At 35.5% G+C, this 24,318-nt stretch overlaps 1 protein-coding gene across 17 annotated transcripts in view; it reads right to left on the bottom strand.

The window, feature by feature from the left end:
- LOC126198733 (tropomyosin) overlaps window positions 1-24,318 on the bottom strand; it is a 176,120-nt gene that overhangs the window by 5,488 nt on the left and 146,314 nt on the right. For 7 of the 17 annotated variants that reach the window (XM_049935266.1, XM_049935261.1, XM_049935262.1 and 4 more), the window contains 5 exons: window positions 21,992-22,109; window positions 8,853-8,923; window positions 7,323-7,398; window positions 5,365-5,427; window positions 1,927-1,996 (listed from right to left, as the gene is read on the bottom strand). In XM_049935266.1, the coding sequence (XP_049791223.1) occupies window positions 1,927-1,996; window positions 5,365-5,427; window positions 7,323-7,398; window positions 8,853-8,923; window positions 21,992-22,109 (398 nt within the window). Of the gene's footprint in view, window positions 1-1,926; window positions 1,997-5,126; window positions 5,190-5,364; window positions 5,428-7,322; window positions 7,399-8,102; window positions 8,174-8,852; window positions 8,924-21,991; window positions 22,110-22,501; window positions 22,620-24,318 lie in introns of all 17 variants that reach the window. The other 10 variants (XM_049935267.1, XM_049935263.1, XM_049935258.1 and 7 more) reach the window with 3 other exon arrangements.

The raw sequence follows: 24,318 nt of genomic DNA, 5'->3' as shown, positions 1-24,318 counted from the left end.
CACCTACTCCAGTCCTGTAACCCGGAAGGTGTACACGATCAAAGGCAGAGCCACGTGTGAAAGCACCCATGTGATTTACCAACTGACCTGCCTACTCTGTGATGCATTCTATGTGGGAATGACCAGCAACAAACTGTCCATTCGCATGAATAGACACAGGCAGACAGTGTTTGTTAGTAATGAGGATCACCCTGTGGCTAAACATGCCTTGGTGCACGGACAGCACATCTTGGCACAGTGTTACACCGTCCGGGTTATCTGGATACTTGCCACTAACACCAACCTATCCGAACTCTGGAGATGGGAACTTGCTCTTCAATATATCCTCTCTTCCCGTTACCCACCAGGCCTCAATCTCCGCTAATTTCTAGTTGCCGCCACTCATACCTCACCTGTCATTCAACAACATCTTTGCCTCTGCACTTCCGCCTCGACTGACATCTCTGCCCAAACTCTTTGCCTTTGAATATGTCTGCTTGTGTCTGGATGGATATGTGTGTGGATGGATATGTGTGTGGATGGATATGTGTGTGGATGGATATGTGTGTGGATGGATATGTGTGTGGATGGATATGTGTGTGGATGGATATGTGTGTGGATGGATATGTGTGTGTGCGTGCGCGCGAGTGTATACCCGTCCTTTTTCCCCCTAAGGTAAGTCTTTCCACTCCCGGGATTGGAATGACTCCTTACCCTCTCCCTTAAAACTCACATCCTTTCGTCTTTCCCTCTCCCCTCTTTCCTGACGAGGCAACCGTTGGTTGCGAAAGCTAGAATTTTGTGTGTATGTTTGTGTGTGTGTCTATCGACCTGCCAGCACTTTCGGTTGGTAAGTCACATCATCTTTGTTTTTACATATATATTTCCCACGTGGAATGTTTCCCTCTGTTATATTTGTATACAAACTGTATCATTTGAAATCATAGTGTAATTTGTATCTTTTAATCAACTGGACCAGGAATTAATGTCACCATTAATTGCACATCAGCATGCTTGTTAGAAACCATGATGCAGAATATTATAAGACTGTGGAATTCTAGAACAAATACATTTCAGGAAACTACTGCCTATGCATTATGTGCTCAGAATTCTAAACAAAAATACTTTGCAATTGCTCAAAAAATATAGAAAAATTTACTATTGCAATTCAACAGAAGCGAAATAATTACTTACAATAGTGCAGCAAAATTTCTGTGCCTTAATAAAACTCAAAACAACATTATATTTAAATCAAATACAGAAATTTTTGAAAAGTGAACTGAACTACTTTTGAGTATCTCTGAAATGGACTATCACCTGAAATGCCTGATATTTACAGTAACACTATTCCAAATATCCTATTTTTCTGCCATAATTGTCAAGGAAAACTTTTAGAAGCAAACCTTTCATTACTGAACTTTTGCTAAAGAACTGTTCTCTTTCTGAAATATATAGCAAAACGTCTAAAACCATATCAAGAAAGCTTGAGCATATAAGTAATCCTTCTAACATTCTAAAGTAAACCAGAAAGTAAGAAAGAAAATGGAAATTGTGTTTATGCTTCTTTAGAATGTTATTTTTTCTGAGCTACAATGTTATGTGAAAATAACACACTGTTGACTTTCAACAAAGGAAGGAAGAATATCAGATTTTCTGTGACAGTATTTTAGGAGATTTTCTTTCTGCAAGGAATTAAAACAATTAAGGGCTATTTACTTCATAATTAACCAGAAACTGTTTAGCAGTAGAAGTCGAGCTGAAACAACTACACGAGTAAAATCCTTTTAAGTGGCACTGTTTTTCCAACATACATGGTGGTCTATATGGGGACACCTACTTTTAAAGGTATTTTCTTTCTTTCTCTCCTTGCCTTGAGACAACTCTAGCAGACCTGAAGATTATATCTGTATTTCAAAATAAATTCCAAACATGTGAACGAGTACTTACCCTCAAGCCTGTCGACCTCCTTCTGCAACTTCTGCACTGACCTTTCAGCAAACTCAGCTCTGGCTTCAGCCTGAGAATTTAAACAATGGAAATTTCACACAATTAGAAATAAATTTTAAGAGCGAGAATGAACAAGTAACATTCAATGAAACATTCCCAAATTTATTTAGAATCTAAACTTCCAGAACTGTTGAGTATATAAGAGATAAAAAGTCTGAATGGGAAAGGTTCTGCATGTTTGTAGATAAACATATACCAAATAGCAGTTCAGTTTGTAGTGAAGTTTTCCTACATATGATGCCATTTTTCATTGATTCAGTCACTAACAATCAAATAAGGAGAATTTACAATGTCAAAGAATCTGAACTACTACAGTGAGAAACTGCTAACCACAAATGCAATTGTGTTCTTTCCATTACTGTGCTTGACCTTCATTTAAATTACTTTACAAATGTTAAATTTAATTTTAACAGAACTGTTAAGTATGATGAGAATTCCCAAATAAATGTGTTTTACCTGCAACCTTTTTTTTAAACACTAAAACTGATGTTTTTTGTTTGGCACTAATCACAGATTTAATTCTTTTATGTTAATTCATTTAAATCCATTTTTTCAATAGACATCACATACTAATAATAATGACAGAAAAACAAGGTGTTTATGCTGTGTTGTTGATCTTGCTGCACTCCATTTTTTAATTTTCCTTAAACGATACTCAGTGACATCCAATTTTCTCAACTTAATAAGCTATGCTGTTTGTTTACTTTTCAATATGCAATGAAATTTCTTACACATTTTAGTGCTGTTTGATTATATTTAACATCCCTCTCAATAAGACCAGTGCTTTTGCAATTTACTGTAACAGCACCGATTTGCACTACAGAACTATCTTTCTCTGAAACTAAGTCTCCTCTCCCCACAAAATATTTTTGATTCTCCCCACAAAATATTTTTTACTATTTGTTGTTAGGTCAGCAACAAAATCTACTTCATACAGGCTACTTTAAGCCCTGTTCAAGGCCTTATTTTGACAATTTCTCCACAAACAGCTTGTTGTACAACCAGTATCTCAGTTGGTACAACTTAATATTTTCAAGGCTGCCATAATGTGTAAAGAAAATTAAGGTGACAAAACTTGTGTGACATATCTTTTTAACTGATTTCAATTTGCAGATTAGAACATACAATTTTAACACACAAAACATTTACTACGGACTGCTTATTTGGAAATTCCAAATATGGGAAATACTACACAAACTGGAATGATGTTCATATTTCATGCACTTAAGTACAGAACAGTTAGGGAATTTTGCAAACTATTTTTTTTTTTCAAACATGTTTGCTGATACACAATCAGCACTTGGCTCTTACAGTAATAAAATGACACAGTCTCTTAAATGAGTAGTTTGCATACATATTTTGAATAGGGTCTGACTGAAAACATGAAGCTTAATTAAACCACATCTGCCACTCATAACAGAGAAAAGAAAAATTAATAATGGAGTAGATTTGCAACATGTGTTTTTTGGAAAGGGCCACTCAAAAGTACTGATCATATTTAAATACCATTGTTTTTGCTCAATACAAAGATTGTTCTAAGCTCCACACCCATTTACAAGACACTGTCCAACTAATGAGGTATTCAATTTCCTTCCACTGACTTACCCAGGTAGTTACAGAGCTAAGAGGAGGTCACACAGTTTAATTTATATTCAGATCACATTGTACACTAGGTTACAATGTTACATGAGGGAAAGGTGGGTGAGGAATCCTACGATCAAATGAACTCTGCCTTTAGACCACACATTTCATTCTAAGAATATTAAGTCACAGCAGCCAGAGACTGCAGTCCTGTGTACGTTGCGTTTCCATGGTTGTGTGTAATCTATTTCTGATGAAGGTCTTGCTTGCTGATAGCTCACTTTCTGACAGACTTTTTGTTGTGCCTCTCCGCATGTTAGCAGCTCCGCTATATGGCGAGTATCAACTATCCTTTTCATAATATTGTTACATTCCTAGTCTTTAATACAGTTTACCTTTTAAAATTATATAGCTGTAAATAGCTGACTGCAACGTATGTACACACATCTAACTGTATCTTCCATAATGCATCTAATTAAAAGTAGTATGAGATATCAATGTGTGTTTCCATGTCTTATCAGCAAAAAACGTACAAGCCGCCCCCCCCCCCCCACACACACACACACAAAACACACACTAAGTTATTAATTGTTGCACTTACAGACTACAATAATTAGTCCACCAATAAAAATATTTTCGGTGATATTAGGGCAGAACTTATCTGATCATGCATAATTTTATGTGAACAAGTAAAGGAAGTAAAGCGTCTGCATGCTAACATTAGTTAAAAGTAGTCATCCACACAATTTACCAAAAATTTAGACACCTTTGAGGTCACACACACACACACACACACACACACACACACACACACACACACACACACACACAGAGAGAGAGAGAGAGAGAGAGAGAGAGAGAGAGAGAGAGGTCACCAACCTTACCAGATGAAGCTGTGAAGCTGTAGCAAGGAGAAATGCTCCCAAATTACGTGCTACCAAGAAAAAGACAATTTTTAAATTTGATATTTCTAAGCAATATCTGCAAGTACAGTATGCACGATTCATCCTCAGTGCATGGCTATTTATTCAATCTAGAGTGCTGATAAATTTAATGTCAACTGGGTTACACAGTACTGTATTGGTTCGAAGGGGATGGGTCAACTGTGCTAACAGCAACACAAATTTAAGCAAATACTAAAGGGCCCTTTACAACTCACCACTACTCAAATTGGAGTGAAAACAATTTGTTCTGTTTATATGAGGGTCACAATTCAGTCAGTCCCTCTTCTTAACAATACTAATATCACAGCAAAAATTAATTTTTTGTTTTTAAGGTCAGACTTACTACATACTTTTAATCAATTTGTTTAAATGGTACTTGCAGATAAACCTAGAGAAACTAAAAACCCAAATAAAAATATTTACAGTGCCTCCCTGAGTTAATTCTAAAATGAGCCTATTATTCCCAGTAGCAATGACTAACTCCAACATTGATGTTTTATAAAAGGCTAGAAAATAGCGAAGTAAGCTGCCCACCACCAATTGTAATTGAAAATATTCCGTAGAAGCTTGTCTCCAGTTTGACAGGATGAAAATGTACTGTTTCCATAAAGTTACCTCTTTCAAAGATCCAGAAAGGGCTTTCACCTGCTCCTCAAACGTCTCTTCACGCTGTGTGGCCTAAGAAATGTGACAGAGGAAGCAAAGGCATCAGGCAAAAGCTAAACACTCTGCATTAAAAAGACGTTCACATGTTAAAATAAATACACAAAAAAAGATCACAGGCACACTGCAAACTACGGTTATGACAACCATGCTTGGATCTAGCTCGACACAAATAACCGTCGTGCTATACCTCCTTTAGCCTGGTGGTCAGGTTCTTAATCTGTTGCTTATACTCCTCCTCACGCTGGTTTGCCTATTGTTATCAATGGAAACAAAAGTCATATCATTCATAAGTCTCAAAATTAAATTGTTTACTATCATTTATTGGACAAAGAAAATCAACAAGAACATACTTTTAAGCTTTCTCCGAGGCTCCATACTATCCAGATGCTTTCTCTCTGCTTTACTATGAAATGCTGTTTTACTATACATTACATCTATAATGAAAATAATTCTTATGTTGCAGGTACGAATGCTTTGACTGGTGTGCAGATAATTTTTCATGCAAGTTCTTCAAATCAAAGAAACACTGATGGAACTGGATATTTATGAAAGGTTCTGTTTCAGTATGAACTTACAATCAGTCCTAAAAATTTTCTCCTCTAAGAACATCTGAATCTAAGCGTATGAAGCCTCTAACCGCACTCACTAAAGTATATAAATATTTACAAACTTGATCCATGTAACAGTCATAAAATACTTTTAAAAATCAGCCATATCACATCTTACAATCTGGTCTGTTCTATAGACAAGTGGAGGCAAGTTAGATATTTTACTCTCAACAAACTCATTATTTAACATATTGCCATTACTTAAAACATACCACGAAATTTCTGTAGCCCCTTGACTAAAAACATTATGCACAATGGAATCTACAAGCCAACTTTACACCCCATGCATTTGTTGTGAATTATAACAAAAGTTTTCAGCTTATGAATCACTATGAATAGTGAAAGGAAACGGCAAGCTATAGAAAATTTTTCCTGCAGCGAAATAAAGAGACGTGGCTGCAAAACGACTAACATGGTGATCAAAGTTTTTCACAGAGGCTGAGGGAAATGTTGAAAAACTACCTAAAATCAGAATACAATGAAGCTATAACACTTAACCATTATTTAATATCTTACAGACAACTACGTGGAAACCAAAACCCCACTTAACACAAATCTGCTACTTGCCAACAATGACTGCAGTATATTAACACTATTCTATCATTTAATATTAACCCCATTTTCTAACTCCCTTATGTGGAAAGGTGAATAAAATTTAAGTGTACAAGGAAACATGTATGCTGCTGCTGCCGCCCCCCCCCCTCCCAAAACAAGAAAAAAACTGAAGGAAAATTTTTATTTCTGGTCCAAAATACTAATGAATGATAACATCACTAGAAGAAATAAATTACCTGAAGCTGACCGGTCATGTATTTAACAGCCTAGGGTCCACAGCTATTACACTGCACAAACTTACTGGTATCACCACCACCAACACACAAACTTTCATTTAAGGGAATTCCAGAACTTTTATTCTGCAACACATATTTTGCTCAAAGCAAAATTTTTGTTCCTATCATAAAGTTTCAATTTACATATTTCCTCTCAGTTTGAAGATGTGTGTCAAAAATCTTGTCACACCACTGTCAGCTGATATGAAAAATCTTCATGTTTGCTACCTGTTCCTATTGTCAATCATCAGGCACAAGGAGTTTGACAGCAGTATCATACATGATATCCATTACACACTATAGAATGTGCACACTAACTGGATAACCAAACTGAATGCATAGAACTGGAGCATTGTTTGGGCGATCCAGTGCATCAATAATAATACTGTAATGATTATGATGATGATAATAATACAATTTAAATTATCCATATTGTGTTGTATTGTCCAAATCGAAAACATGATATGTACAGTCACATTATTATTGCCAAGAGAAGCTTAGCATCAACAAAGATTTTTATAGCAGCTGACTGGGTAACATGAGTTTTGACTAATTTTAAAATATAATAATTTTTTTCATTTGTGTGAAGACCACATGTAACTAGAACAATTATTGAAAATTAACTATTTCCTAAAATTATTTTTTGAACAATACTCAATTGACTAACATTATAACTAAATCACACTCACTCATACTGTTTTGCTTACCTTCTCTTCTGAAACCTCAAGGGATTTCAGGTTATTGCCAACAACACGGAGCTCCTCTTCCAGTTCCACAATTTTGCTGCAAATTTTTAAAAACCATTATTATCTGCACAACAATTTTTTTTACATCTTATGAGGAAATCATTCAAAGTCATTTTTTTATTACAGCTGAATTTTTTCATAATACGTTTCTTTTAACTGAATGAACTGCTCTGAGTAACTTTATCTCTGAATTAGCTGTTGCCAATTATCATTAAGTTTAAGATAAATATAAATGTAAATGCCTATAATTTAATAACAGTAACTAGGTTAGTACACAAAACCATAAATAAAGTTAACTGGGTGGATAAGCATTTTCATATTACAAAGTTTTTGTGTTTTCTACTTACTGTGTTACGGTGATACTTGCAATACCCAATCCGAGCAATGAAAATCACTGTGAATAACAAAGGATGATTAAACTCATTGTACTCTTGCTTGACGCGAGTTCTCTCCTGAATTTTAAGAATTGTTTATTGAAAGAGGACATCAACTAAAATGCTCTCTTACTAACATAATTTTTAAATATGCTGGGAAAACTAGCAATCTCCAAGAAATTAAAGTTTTGGGGCATTAATATCTTGAGTAAATGATTTGGAATATTGTTTTCTACTGAGCGGTTCTTCTCTCCTTTGACATCAGCCTATTTAGCCGACCACCCCCCCTACCCCCCCCCCCCAAATAACTGTAGGACCAGCAAGTGTGGTCATTTCAGTTTTTAGAATTCGGAGATTTAAGACTAACCTGTCACTCTGCTCAGCACGTTCTTCTGCTCGCTCCAAATCCTGTTCCATCATCACGAGTTTTCGGGCAACCTACACCACAACACGGTGCGAAAGAAATATGCACATGCAGTGAGTATGAGAATAAAACACCTACAACATACTTATACTTTATATCACATGTTGCACTTAAAGAGAATGTTTCACTACACCATAAAAGTAATTTGTGACCCTTTAGGAATTTTACTCAAAAAATTTGACTCATCTGAGGAATATTATTAGCTGAAAGCATCTTACAAGTGGTAACATGTGATAAAAAGTTCATAGCATTTATGTAGTGCAGTGAATATCAACAAACAGTTAGCAATAGCCATGCAATAAAAGGAACAATGTTTAATTAATGCTGTCAATCCCAATGTGAGCATCACTGGTGCAAAGAAATAGTGAGAGAATAATTCCTGGATCATGCTTTAGCATAACATTGTTCCTCTTGTGCTTTTGCAGATCAGAACAACTCAAGATAAAGCATTTCTCCAGATGACATGGCTGCTCCTGAAAGCTGAGATGTTCTACAGCAAAAGCAAAAATAAAAACATGGGCCATACATCACAAACAATTTAAAATGAATCAACACATGAAGATAAGTACTACAGACAAGGACATGTTAAGCTGATAACTACAAACACCTGAAAGTTCAAAAGGATTGTATGTTTTGAGGCACAGCAAACTGATGAAAGCATGCCAAATTTTTATGTTAACATATGACACATACGATTCCCCAGCTTCTGCACGCTCTTCTGCTCTTTCCAAGTCAGCTTCCACCATGGCCAACTTACGAGCAACCTGAAAGATAACCCACAACCTTCACCCAACAGATATTTTGCACAACTTACTGAGCCAGCTGATGTAATGCACACCACAATGAATAAATGTTCAAATGATTGGATGTATTTAGCATCTAATGTTTCTTTATTCTTTATTAAAGTGCAAAATGTTCAAAGCTGGCAACTTTCTTTAATTTTATGAAGGAATAATATTGTTCCACTCAATGGCAATCTTTAAAGTAGGCAGTCTCCCCACAATACAGACAGTAAAAAAAATTGAGTTTATAGAGTCAACTCCTCCTCGCCCCCCCCCCCTCCCCAAAAGAAGTACACACACACACACACACACACACACACACACACACACACACACACACACACACACACAAGAAAAACAGCTAAAGTGCACCAGCATTCAATAGGCACATTTCATGGCATGCACAAATTAAATTAAATTATACATTCTATACACACATGACTATCACAGCTTTAACATATAAAAAGATCTTATTTGCCTCTATCAGGTACACATGCATAATCAGGTAAGCACTAGGGGGAACTGATCTATCATCAAAGATCAAATAAAAAATTTCAGTAGAGACAGAATGCTTATTCTCATCACATTGTCTTTAGGTGAAATTCAATGAGGTTACAGTCAAAACTGAATGCTATGTGTTAAATTTTTTTCTACTGGTGCTTACTATTGGAACTATCTACAAGCTAACATTATCAAAAGCGGCAGCTAGAAGTCTTATTAGATGGTATTTGAAAACTAACAAATTAATCATTGTGGGTCAGCACTGTAACTAAAATAATTAATTTACACACAGTTCATGCAAAACTCCAGTGCTCTGAGTGAAATGAGATTTTCCACCTACGAAGGCACAGCTCAGTTGCCGTAACTTTAAAACAAATAAGTGAAGTTATTGCATCCTATAGTGACATAATGAACAAGGGGAAAACTACACTGTCGTGGAATAAGTCCACCTCTATTATCAAAAGTGTATTTTAAGTGCCACTCTTTGTGAAAAAGTTATCTTGGGATGCATACAGTAATGACCGAGTGTAAAAGATTTTCTGTGGGTGTGAGGGGATGTAGACAACACAAAAACCTTTTTTAATCAGAGGCACAATATGTACCTCAGCTAATACACTATGAGAAGTAATCCAAACAACACTAAGATGTCGGAATCCTTTAACATGAACAAATTACTGCATTACATAAAACTTACTAAACACTGTTTATCTAAAATTTCTGGTGGAACCATCAACATTTTTATATGGTAGACCTAGCCATTCAGTAATAAAAACTTCAATATTAATAGGCCTCCGAAGAAAGGACAACTAGTTACAGTGGAGAAATAGGCTGAGTACTACCTTTCAGTCTCCTTTTGTATAAATTATTTTAAATCACCTCACTCGATTCATGTGGAATCAAGTAGCATTATTCTTTGGCACTTATGGATACTGAAGTCTCAAAATAATTGACTGAAATTGATAACCAATTGTTTATTGCAGTCACTGACTAAAGAATACAGACTATTGTATAAACAGAACTTGAAATTTCCATATCCAGAAGTGTTAAGAGAACACTAGTGCCTGATTGTAAATAAAATCACAGGGTAAAAAACATATGCAGAGGTTCCAGGACAATAGTTGTGCCTTTTAAAACCCTTCTAATTAATGTTGGAATCTATATAGCTAAGTCTCAACCTTTGAAAAGTGAATGCTACAATAGGTGCAAGGTTTTATCATTGCTAAAACTGTGTAAAAACACAGATAAAGTTATGAAAGAGTGTTTTACATTTATCATAGAATGAAGGCTTTCACCAGCAGCTGTCTTAAATTAAGTTTGACTGTTAGATGATTAAGCTTGCCTGTGGGAGCCTCATGTAACTGATGTGGCTTCATAAATACAGTCAACCTGCCATCACCAAATTAACACTCCGTAAGCTACCTGGGTGCAAATCATTTTAAAACATGAATAAATTAAAAATATTCCATTCATGTGAGCCAGCTGTGACTATAAAGTTGTCTTTTCCAGGACAATATTTTAATCACTGTTTAGTAAAAATTTTGTATTAAAGCACTTGTGTAACTAACCATAATTACAGAAGAACCTGACACTGCTAATTTTTCTATTTTTACAAAATAATGGATAAACAAAGGAAAAAAAATGAACATTTCACATGTGACTCAAACAAGGTTCAGCAAACAGTAATTGTCTGTATCCATGAGATGTGTAACAGAATTGTCATGACAAACAGGGTGCATAAAGATACAGAACAAAAGGTCAAGCACACAATTTTCTGATACATAAGTCTGAACTGGTAGAAAGAAATCCAACATTCTTGTGGCATTGTAATCAAACTCTTCCGTAACACTGGAGATACTTCACATGAACTGTCAAAATAATTTGCAACAAAACACAGGTCCTGACAATCTTAACCTCTCCAAACGGTGCAATGGACATTAAACTGTATGCACAATATCACTAACTACAGTTTAAAGTATTTTATCAGTTACTAAAAATTTACATAATGTAGTACCAAGTAATTGGTCACATGCTGCATATTTTAAATGGTTTATAACAAGATGACAGACTGGATGACCAGTATTTTTCTTAAGGTGGTGTAATTTTATTACTGTCAATACACACATTAACAGTAGATGAAAGTTTATTTTATCTTTCAGAACTAAATTCAAAAGAATTTCATTTCTTTAAGTAACTAATTGTCCACCACTCTGTCTAATGTAATTTTAGTTTTCTTATGTGAATTATTATTATTTTTTTAATGTATGACAGTTTCTCTTGTTTGGTAAGAATATCACAATTAACAACTGTATGATGAACATACAAGATGTGGATTCTGAAGGGAAATCAAAAAGTATTTGGGTTCTCAATGTATCTCCCTGTATCAAATATATATCCTCTACTCCGACAATAACTGTGCAGTCATTTTGCATCATCAACTGTGACAGTTTCATGCAGCATACTGATATTCTAAAATCTGTTCTACTGCAATGTGTCTCTCTCTCTCTCTCTCTCTCTCTCTCTCTCTCTCTCTCTCTCTCTCTCTCTCTCTGTGTGTGTGTGTGTGTGTGTGTGTGTGTGTGTAAGCTGAATACAAAAAGGTACTTCAACTATGATTTTTTTTTAAATGTCAGGTCTTATTCATTACCTTGTCTCTGTAAATATACTAAGGACACACATGGAAGGAGGGGGTGGGGGGGGAAACTGTCCCTTAGGGTGGGCTATCTGCTATTTACTCCTACACTATCACCTCAAATTATTCTGTTCTGTTGAGGTTTGATTTGATTTGTTACACACTCATTTCAATCAAATCCATGATTATTTTGGTGTAAACAACCTATGCCAAAAACTGCTTGCTCTCTTTTCTGTACGCAGCATTTAATTAGCTGAGAAATATTTCTGGCCCCTAGGCAAACAAACCCCCCACCCCCATTTGTTAAAAAGTCTTATTTTAGCTCTGTATAGAAAGTATCGTTAGATAGTTTCTTCTTATATTGTTCAATGTCCAACAGTTATAAAAATTCATTTTAGTACATTTTGTTTATTAATAGTACAAGGCACATCTCAACCACATACCGAGCAGGATCCAAGTTGCATGTACTGTTATATAATAATTGAACTTATCTGCAAAAGCTACACTATTACTATACCTTTAGCTCTTCCAGGGACAGGAGGGGGTAAAATGATTATATAATGAAGGCCAGAGTTCCTGTAATACCAGTCACCACTGAATTTTAAACTAAGGGTACTAAGTTCAGGCAAATGGTCTCACTTCCTTTTTTTTCTTGTTGTTGTTGTTGTTGTTGTTGTTGTTCCGATAGCTTTTGCTGTATATAAACACAGTGTGTGCAACATTTTGCACGTTTTTCCTTCCACTAAATTTGCACTCTAGAACCCACCTTACAGCGTATGACAAATGATACACCGTCCTAAATCCCCTTCTCTGACACCCAAAACCCTATTCTACTTCATTTGGCAAGACTGCGTAGGAAGAAAAACAGCTCATAAGTAGAGGTATAAGCTCTACTTACTTATTTTACAGTTATGACCACTTCACGAGATGTATGTGGGAGGAAATATGTGCTCAACTATATTTTGAAAGTGCCCTTTGAATCTGAATAGTAAGCCTCTTTCATATTCCCAATTCTTTTAGTATGTAGTAATGGATTTGCAAGAGTGTGTGACAAATTCATAAATCTAAGTCCCTGGATGCAGCAGTTCACAAAAAAAATTAATGCAACCACTCTCCCACAGTGGATCAACACATGGAGCACAAGAACACACAAACAGCAGCATTCACACTAGTCATAGTATGAAGGCTTTCACGACCGGATGACATATCTTCTGGACCACGACCTTACATCCTGGAAGGTTTACCAGAAGATATATTCACACTAGAGTTCTTCCTAGAGAAGTACACATTCTCTCACACAACCACACAGACACTCAAAACACATACCCTGTGACCACAGGTGTAGGGTGTGTGTGTGTGTGTGTGTGTGTGTGTGTGTGTGTGTGTGTGTGTGTGTGTGTGTGTGTGTGTTTTAGTGGCATGAGGTTGTGTATGAATATACACTTTCCTAAAAAGAAACACAGTGCTCAAAAGTTTGTGTGAATACTGTTTTCTGTGCTTCATGCTTCAATTCGCTCTCCCGAGTGAGTGCCTGCCTTTCTGGTATTTCACATATAAATTCATAAATCTTGTCCGAGTCCCCCCTCTATTAATCTCACCCGGTCAAGTACCCCTACTAAACAGTAATATTCAAGAGTCAGTCAGTTTGCAAGTTTTCTTTTTTTTGTGTGTGCCTATCATCAACTCAACATTTCTAATCTTCAGTAAGGGATCTTTAATTTGAAAGAATTTATATACTATGTTACCTTTCCTACAACATTTAAATTCACTCTTGGTTGTTCCAGACAAGTAACCTGTTTATTTTTTGGCTATTGTTTCCAGTGATTTAATGCCAGGGATGCAATTAACAATAATGGGTCATTGCACTTATTTGTTCACAAAACCATATATTCATATAATAGAGGGAAACATTCCATTTTGTTAGCATCTCTACACCTTCTCCTCCGCTATTTACTGAGAACTTGTTACCATAGCACATCATGTGAGCAGCAATGGCAGTGTAATGGTTCTATAACCACCTCTTCTACAATCAATCACGCAAAACTCACGTTATCCAGTAAATTATATATGTAACAGTCTTTTAGCACTTCTGTGGAGCATGCTGTTAACTAATTTCACATCTTATAATTTCTCCCTGCTGATGACAGAAACTGAGTTTTGTTTGCTCTAATTGCCACAAACCACAAAAAGTTGGATTTTAACCACAAAAAGAAATAAGCTGACTTTAGAAGCAGAAATAGCACACTCTGCTACTCTGATTTCATGTATCAAATTACAAAATGAAGCAGTGTGCGTAAAATACTACTGACTGGGAATCAGATTCTGAGAAAGCTTTTGTCAGCTATACAAATATCCTGAGTAACAACCTTGAGAAGCAAATAGTTGAGTCAACCTGCATTAATATACGAAAGAATATAAATGCCAATGCTCCTGCTTCCACTAGACTACTTCAGAATTATTGTAAAATCTGAACTGAAATGAACATACTAGCAGACTGCTTCTTGCCGAAGGTTCTGAGCAGCTCCTCCAGAAGTTATATATTTGAACGGAGAAAATGAAATGTATGTTAAAAGAACATCTAATCTATCTGTATTTTGATGATATTGCACTGTTCGTTTCTAGTGCATGTAGGCTTCAATATGTAAACAACAATCTGAACAGAGCAAGTTTCAAAGTATACTTGAAAATCAAATGCTCCCACAATGAAGTTCAGACTGTGGTGACTCAAAAGGGAACAAATGCAACAAAAAAACATGGCAGTGGAAGGCAAATTTCACTAATTAAAAAGAGGTGAGCAAGACATGAAATGAAGTAAATGCATGTTAAATTAACAAAAAGTGGACATTCCAATGGATTAGAGAGAGAGAGAGAGAGAGAGAGAGAGAGAGAGAGAGAGAGAGAGAGGGGTTAACAGATTACAACCTAAGGGAAGGTGGGTAGATGACAAAATATGTAGGCACTACGTGGATGCTTATACTGGAGATTATACTACACAGAGAAGTCTCAAGGGATACTTTATGCAGCAATGAATGTCACAAGGCTGCTGGTTTGCTATAAGTCTTGAGTCAAGTTACACAGCTAGTCCAGTGTTCCATGAAAACTCAATGTGAAGTGCATAGTGTTATTCATTTAATGGATACAAAAAATTTTGCCAATCAAATGATGTTTATGGTGATAGTGCAATGAATGAGTCTTCAATGACCTGGAATGTTGTTGGGAAAGGTGTTTTTGATTCGTGAAACTGCTTGGCTTCATGCAACAGCTTTAACCCAGCAATAATTTCAGCAGCGTTACATGGGAAATCTCTTTGAAATCCTCCTTACAGCCCTGACTCAGCACCAAGTGATCTTCACTCACTCAAAACTAAAGGAATTTTTTGGGTGAAAATAGTCCACAAACAACTAAGACCTCAAACAAGCAATGCCATCCTGCCTCAGATTTTTGGCAGTAGATGGGGTACCACATGGGAATTGTAAAACTGATCCAATGTTACAACATATGCCTTGACAGTTATGGTGACTACATTGGAAAATACAGTAAGATACTACAACTTTGTGAAAGTTGTGTGTTTATTTCTTTTATTTTTATTTATTCACATTAAAACATTCCTTACTTTATAGGTGCCCTCCTTACATCTGTCCAAAAATCATATCATGAAAACAACAATGATGTAAGAAACTGTTGCAAGAAAAAAGCCAATTCTTTGTACCAGAGAATCAGGTACATATGTCACTAGTACAGTGACCTTTCCTCTGGTTAGCTATGTCATTTGGTTTTCAAGTCCACTTCCACTAATTACACCGACATTTCAGCATTTTGTGCTTTATTCAAAAGCAGCAAACTTCTTGACCGAAATATCCGATGACAATTCATATTTTGGATTTTACTTTGTTATTACTGGTAGTGATAGTGACCTCCATCCATTTACTTAGATTACATAAGCCCTAAATTACTTTGTAGTTTGTCAGTTTGGTAATTGAGATAAAAAATAAGTGATACACCATCATCTTCAAATTTGCTGAACACTTTACACTTGTTTGAACTTACTTTCGTTTTTGTTTTCAAGGCAGCTTGGTTTTCGTTTAAATCTGAGATGGGGCACCATCTGCCCTTTCTTCGGACAACTTACTCCCAGAACATGGCATCCCACGGGGGAACCAGTAATAACAAGAATTATTTCATGCAGGTGGAGGATGATAGTTACATGGGCTCCTACAAAGTTCCTTTATAATACACAGCTTTAAATCGGTTGACCAACTGTCACTCATGAAGACCTGTGTCAATTAAGAGCACATTTTTTCAAGGTGTTGCATGTGCTGCAGCTGTGGACCCAATAGAATGTGGCAACAACAAGTATTTTTGAAGAATCATTTTAAGTAAATCAGACTTTATGTAATGACAAGAAATTCAAACAGCTTAGAACAAATGCAGCAACCATTTTCTTGTTATATAAGTGCAACTCCAAGGGACTGTTACCAAACAACACAGTTAACCAACATTATTTACTTTCAAGTGTAAAAATGATTGCTCAAGGCAGTGCAAAGAAGGGGGCTCTTATTGTCTTACAGCTGTCAATTTTTGGCTGCTAAATTTTGCGCCCATGATTTTTTTGTTCAAGAATGTGTGAATGAATGAGGAAAATTTAGGTTCAGTGTCCTGTTTAGAAGAGGATAATTCAAGAACGAGCTCAAGTTTCAGTTTTACAAGGATGAGAAATAAGTGTGTCTTTTGATCGAATACTCTGGAATTTGCTTTAATTTAATGAAACTGTGAGATATATAAATCTAAATATCCAATAGGGATTTGAATATCACTTTTCCAAATGTGAGTTCACTGTCTTAATCATACCCCTTCTCTGATCACTGAATGACAACTGACCTAATAAGAAACATTTTCACGTAAAATGAGAAAATCATTGAAGGCACTAAACGGTACAACTTCCACAAGTTTTAAAAAACTTGTTCAAATGAATAGGTTTAACAATGGAACAAGTAGATCATATCTTATAGATTTTCTGCAAAATACATTTCTACATTTTAGCCACCCTCATTGTTCCCCCAGTTACGTATGAATGTTTGACAAAGTTTCGAACTAACTTCCCCACACTATCTCTCTTCAATTTTTTTTTTTTCCTTGCATAAGTACAATAGAAGAATGTCTGTTATTGACCACAACCCAACTACAACATTCTGTCACTAAAATGACAGCACAGTAAGACTATTTCCAAATCAGATGACCAAATGTACGTAAACTCCTTTATGCACATCAAGGGTATCAACTTTTGACAAGTTGGTACTAAGCCAGCACTGGCTGAAACAGGTTCTTTTCCTGATGTACCTCAAATGTATTTAAAGTTTCAACTTTCAAACACAGTATTAAAAGGTGCAACAATTCACATGCTACTTAACTAGGTCCCAAGACATTTTAGTCTCAATTTTACAGCAACAAACTCTACACTTATTGTGAAAAGTGACTTTAATATTAGATAACAGCATATATAAGTAACTGAAAAAACCAATAAACAATTATCTAAACAAATTAGAAAGCCTGAATACCCTTCTTGCCACTTCTCTAACAGCCAGCATTTTACATTATACTTTAAGGGTTTATACTGTCCAATATTAAAAATGAAGCCAAATGATGTTGAAGACAGAACATATTAATAATTCACATCTAAGATCTCTTGTAATATCTTACTTTAAGATTATCTGAATTCTTACAGGCAGCAAAAGTTTTTGTAAGTTGCAGTTTCAAAGGAACTTTGCAATAGTATTGTCATGTGTACAGACTTCCCAATACAGTATCTACATAATATGTTGAATCACAAGCATACTTCATGAGAAAAAAATAGGTCGCTCAATATTTCTGAATCTATTAGAATTTATGGTAACAACCGACAACAATCATTAACTAGTTCAAGATAATCCTATAACAACTACTTCTGTTCAGATGCTGTTAGAAAGGAGTAATGGCAATTAAAATGGAAATGAAGCAACTAAGAGTTTTCGCTTTCACCGGAGTCTTGTCACATTATATCAAAATCATCACTTCAATGTATTTGACAGGTTTGTCATTATTCAATGTTGTGATGCTGCAACTGTTGTTGACTATATGTCATCTCTTTAAGGCAAGTCACAGTAATTGATTCTACTGAATTTTATAAAAATTGTGCACACAGTCACTAAATTTTAAGTAGATTACATTAAAATTTTATTTATAAAATACTTTTTCCAGTTTTAATACGTCAACACAAATGAGTAATAACACAGGTATTCTTCAAATGTGCAATCATCATGGTTACTCTCAGAAGCAAATCTAATTTCTACCAGTCACCTTAAGTAACCAAATCCCTATTCAAATTAAGCTGGCATTAAATATTTAGATACGTAATGTTTTTAACAGTTAAGACACTAGTGTCAATTCTTTTGTGCTCACAGCACTTATCACAACTAAATGCTACAAACCCTCCCCGGATATTACAACACAAAAACAAAGTTGTATACCACTTGCAATTAAAAACTTTTCACGTGTACAATGTCAGTCACAAACTGTGCAAAATAGTGCTCTAATGGTCATAAGAAATTTGGCAGGACTAGAAATGAACAATACAGCATATGAGAACACTTTCTGCTTTTCTTGTTATCCTGTTGCTTCTATGAACCTTCTCTCAAACAATTTACTGAACTTTATACCATGGCACAACAGCCCTCTTCTTAAAAGAGGAATTAAAAAGGTATTGACAGAATTCCATTCTCACATTCTCACCACTCTTAGTATTTTGTTATTTGGGCAGCTTGGGCCGTGTCAGATTCCAATTTGCTAATCCAAATAGAAGTGAGATCTGAAAATATTGCCAATATGTTTTTAGGTAGTTATTTCTTGCACAGTCAAAAGGCTGCTCTAATTTTGGCTCAGTCTCAAGCTTTTGTGTTTTGCTCTCAATATTTTTCCTTGCAAACACTATTAGTTTTTAATCGCTGGTTCACTTTTATGGCGACAATTGACGTTTTACTTCGCATTTTGACCCTTTCACTTTTCATCCTATAGCTTTACACACTGTTTTTCTTCTTCTATATAGTAGCATTTCCATCATAGCATGAACAATGATAGTAGCTTGACACTTGCTGAAGACAGATGTGAAGACAAGATAGGCAAGATAGGAAAGTTACTTGATACAAAGTTTTACCTTTTAAATAACTACGACATTTTTTTTAATTTCTAAAATTCTGGAAAGTACCCCAATTTTTGCAACATTTAGTGATCTTTACCGTTCTCTACAAAATCACTTATATAAAACACCCAACACTATTTCTTGAACATATCGAGTCCCAATGTCACATGCCTGTCAAGTAAACAACTACACCCTTTGTTTTGCAACCTATATAATTTGAGAGAGGCAATTTGTGAAGTTTATATTACACCGCACATCAGACACACACTCATCACTGCATTTTGTTCATAGCCTGCATGTATCTTGTATGCTGGATGTGTCTTACAAATTTTGTTGTTTTTCTTATTGTCTGCCTCATTTTTCATTTCTTTGTTTATGCAGATGTAAAATGTCTAATTTGTTTCTGGTGGCACTTGAAAATTATGTATTCTCTCTATATGAACATTACAGTCAACAGTTTTCATTATTTTCAGTGACCCTTCCCTTTGCTGTATTAATAGGTACCCTTCAATATAAAATGTAAAACAGGTCATGTAGATTATTAACATCATTAAGAATGAACTAAAACTTACAAATCAACAACATCCACAAGAACAGAACAAAATGAGGTGAACACATTACCATATGATTAATCAACTAGTGCCTCTCAAAAAAAATCCTCGCTCACAAAAGGCTCATTTGGCACTATCCAATTCCTCAGCTAGCTTATTTATAGTTTTCTAAGGAATTTTCTTTATAATCCCAGGAAGATTATCATTTTTCATTCTATGGGTAAGAAGCTTTTCCCTCGATGTACCTGAAAGTACTTAGGTTGTTCAGTACCTATACTTAATATATTTTCTGTAGCAGCTGAGTATTTGCAACGTTAACTGCAGCTGGTTCACTTCAACTGGTCCTCCATGAGAGATATTCCCATCTTAACTACTTCATAATTTAATAAAACCTGGCAGGTATTAAAAATGATGTTCAAAATTAAGGACTGTTAAAAACAGATGTGCCTTATTCACATATGTTACAGACAACACAGTCCTGATAAAATAAGCATCTAAGAAGCCTACACAATGAGATATTAATCAATACCAGAACTTTGAAGGGAAGGACAGTTCTTTCATAATCATAATTTATCTTATATTTCTATTATGGTACATTTACAGCAACACAGCATTCTAATATTTATGAGAATAAGCATTCTGTTTTGATAAAAAACTAGATCCACTGATGTCACAATTTTTTTAATTGTTAACTGAGATTCAACTATAAACAGCACCACAAAAGTAATGAGACTTTACATTCCACAACTTCACTCAGTGCAAGAAAAAAGAAAATATTTGAATGGAAGGCACAACACATGATTAAACAGCCTGTTTCAGTTTGTCAATATGAGCAATAAAAATTTAGGAAACACAATTGGTTAGCCACAAAACAGAAAAAAATATTGTAGAAAAACTTAAAATTGAGTTCAGTGTTTTCACTTGTTTCTCTCATGTTCAATTTTGAAGACTGATGAAAATTTGAATGACTGGTTCAATAGTTTTTTCAACATCTTTCTTACACAACTTTATCAACGTACAAGAAGAAAATTTATGCAATGTATTTTCAAATGCTAGTAAATACACTTGAACCAGTCCTGCTAAAGTCTTAACATTTATTCTGTTACAAGCAGATGGTGACTTTCCAAATCTACATCACATTTTATGATAAATTAGTGCACCATCTGCTCACTTTACCTTGTGAGCCATCTCTTGTCCCATAAAACATGACTGATGGCACTGTAAATCTGTCACGTTAAACAAACCTTATTAATCTATGTCCTCAGATTGAGCTATAATGATTTTTTCTTGCTTAATAAAAGTTTTACTATTTGGAAAACTTTACTTTTGTGATGCTGTGGTGAATGATAAATCTACTGCACACTTATGTGTCTAAAGGAATTAATATTTCTGACAAAATCCATGAATACATAACAAGCAAAATATTAACAAATTAAATCTAATCCAAGTCATGCCATGATAAGAAAAACACACAAATGTGAAACTGCTCTTGCTATGAGGTTACTGGAACCTGTTACAGGAATTGAACAATACTACTGTTACAAAGCACAATTTGGGACATTCCAGGGATGAGATATTATGAGTTAGTGAAATCTAAAAAATCTAGCAGACATATACCTGTAAAAAACAAACATTTTAGTACATATTATGGAAAACACTTCATGCCAGATGTTTGGGCACCATGGAACTTACAACCGTCGAATGAATGCAAACTCAGTACAAAGTATTTTACGTACGGAGGATTGCTGACCGGCACACACCAGGCTTGCTTGAGCAACACTACCGAAAACACTGTGTCCATGTCATTCAATGAAAAGTCACACCAGGCATTTTCACTTTCAAGAGAGAAAAGAAAAATTGTCAACTGTTCACATGTACAAGGAAAGAACACTCCAGAGAATAATACAGTCTGACAGCTATTTCTCAAATGAATCCTATTCCACTAGCACTCCGGATTAGTAAGGCACCAAAGTAAGCAAAACTAACAAGCCACTAAAGACGTAAAATATAATTTCTTATCTTTCCCAACTGTTCTAGTTTTTCCAGCATTGCAATGTTCCATGGTGTTTATGTAAGAACCACAGAATATAAAAACAAAACTAAACGCGACACACAACTTCTTTCTTTTGTTAAACGAAACCAAAACAGCTTATATCTGTTTTGTTCTAAGTTCCATCATGCGAGGAGGGCGCCTTCACCTCATCATACTTCTTGTCGGCTTCTTCTGCCAGGAACCTGGCCTCCTTCAGTTGGTTTTCTAGAGCGTCCATGCGCTCCTCATCAGCCAAGCTGCGATTCTCAAGAATCTTACGAGCTCTGCACCAAACCAAAAAAGAAAACAAATGTGTGTTATTAAAACTGGACTCCCACATTCCCAGCCAGGAGAGGGTATATGTGATGCTGTGTCTTTTCAGAGTACACTGTAGCAAAACATCTGGTTCTAAATAGGAAACTTTAAAGTTTCTTCTCAATTTTATATATCATTGTTTTAAAGAAAGTTTCTGTCTTCCAAATTGAAATTTGACAGGACTATTTTTCTGTGTAAGCTTTTGAAGACCCTATTTCTAAATAGGAAACTGATATCAATGCTAACTGGACTCTGAAAAGACACAGCCATTGTAGATCAGCAGCAGCTCTGGTGACTCGTTCATTTGCAGGCACCTGAAAAACAAAGCCATTACGCCAATTATTAGATCCCTGACTCTTACCTCTTCATATTTTTTATCTGCTTCTTCTGCTATGAGCTTAGCTTGTGCCAACTGTGCTTCTAGTATAGCCACACGATCATCTTCCATATTTGTACGATTCTCCAAAGCCTTGCGTATCCTACAAAAACAACACATAATGGAGAGAGTTAGGGCAGAAAGTTAGGGTTCACTCACAGGAGTATAGGAAATACTGGTTTAGTTAGCCTGTGATTAGAAAAGCAACTAATATGCTTCTGAGGTGGTTGCAGAAACAGCTGTGTTGGGAGGTAATGGAAGTATGCAGGCAGATGAGTAACTATAAATGGAAACTGGGAAATTCACAGTATTTGTACAAATGAAATTATAAATGAACTCACTGTTTTTATTAAAAGGTGTGACTATTATCTACTGTAACATTAATAGAGTGGATGGGAGGTAGTGGTTAATATTCTCAAGAATAAAATTTCACCTCAAAAGTGATACAAAGTCCACAGTACATTGTAAAACTGACTTAGGATACATGAAAATTGAATTTTCAGGTCGCTCTGAATTTCTCATAAACACCAGGATCATCAAGTAGAATGTTCTACGAGTCTCAATCTACAGGGTGAGCAAAAAGTCAGTATAAATTTGAAAACTTAATAAACCACAGAATAATGTAGACGAGAGAGAAAAATTGACACACATGCTTGGCATGATGGGGTTTTATTAGAACACACACACACACACACACACACACACACACACACACACACACACACACACACACCAAAGTTCACAAATGTCCGACAGATGGCGCGTGCAAGATCTCTTGCACGCGTCGTTTGGTGATTATCGTGTGCTCAGCCGCCACTTTCGTATGCTTGGCCTCCCAGGTCCCCAGACCTCAGTGCGTGCGATTATTGGCTTCGGAGTTACCTGAGGTCACAAGTGTATCGTGATCGACTGACATCTCTAGGGATGCTGAAAGACAACATCCAAAGCCAATGCCTAACCATAACTCCAGACATGCTTTACAGTCCTGTTCACAACATTATTCTTCAACTACAGCTACTGTTGAGGAATGATGGTGGACATATTGAGCATTTCCTGTAAAGAACACCATCTTTGCTTTGTCTTACTTTGTTATGCTAATTATTGCTATTCTGATCAGATGAAGCGCCATCTGTCGGACATTTTGTGAACTTTTGTATTTTTTGGTTCTAATAAAACCCCATGTCAATCCAAGCATGTGTGTCAATTTGTACCTCTCTATCTACATTAGTCTGTGATTTATTCAGTTTTCAAATTTATACTGACTTTTTGATTACCTGGTACATACCTCAATGGCAGTATATACAATCCCCCCCCCCCCCCCTCTAAATTAAAAGCGTCCTATGCCAATGTACATGTTAAGTTATGTACTAATTGCATAGTCTTTCAGTTCTTAGTACCTTACATACAGAAAGGTTATGTGGATAATCTGAACACACAAACCCTTTTGAGAACTAGCCGAACTAAGCAAAAACTTTCTGATCTAATCTTCATCAAATAGACTGTTAAACCATGGAGATATCTTTCTGCCCATTACATATTTTGTAACACACAAAATGTGCATCCTTGGTAGCAAATTTCATGCCCAAATCAATTTAAACAGTGTTTTAACATAACGACTACTTTCATTTGGTAGAGCTATCAGTGCTTCTTAGCCATCAGTAATGTATTGAAATTATCGGACTTAAATGACAAGTTCAGTTGCAGACCTAGTGCTCTATTTTTCAGATTATTAAACATAATAGAAGCCACAGGACTGGTTACAAGAAAGTTAGAATCAATTAGAAAAATGTGACTAAGTGCAC

The sequence above is a fragment of the Schistocerca nitens genome, chromosome 8 (genome assembly GCF_023898315.1).
Source record: "Schistocerca nitens isolate TAMUIC-IGC-003100 chromosome 8, iqSchNite1.1, whole genome shotgun sequence".
NCBI classification, from domain to species: Eukaryota; Metazoa; Arthropoda; class Insecta; order Orthoptera; family Acrididae; genus Schistocerca; species Schistocerca nitens.
The sequence above is the reverse complement of the archived record's forward strand: the minus strand, read 5'-3'. Positions and strand labels throughout refer to the sequence as shown.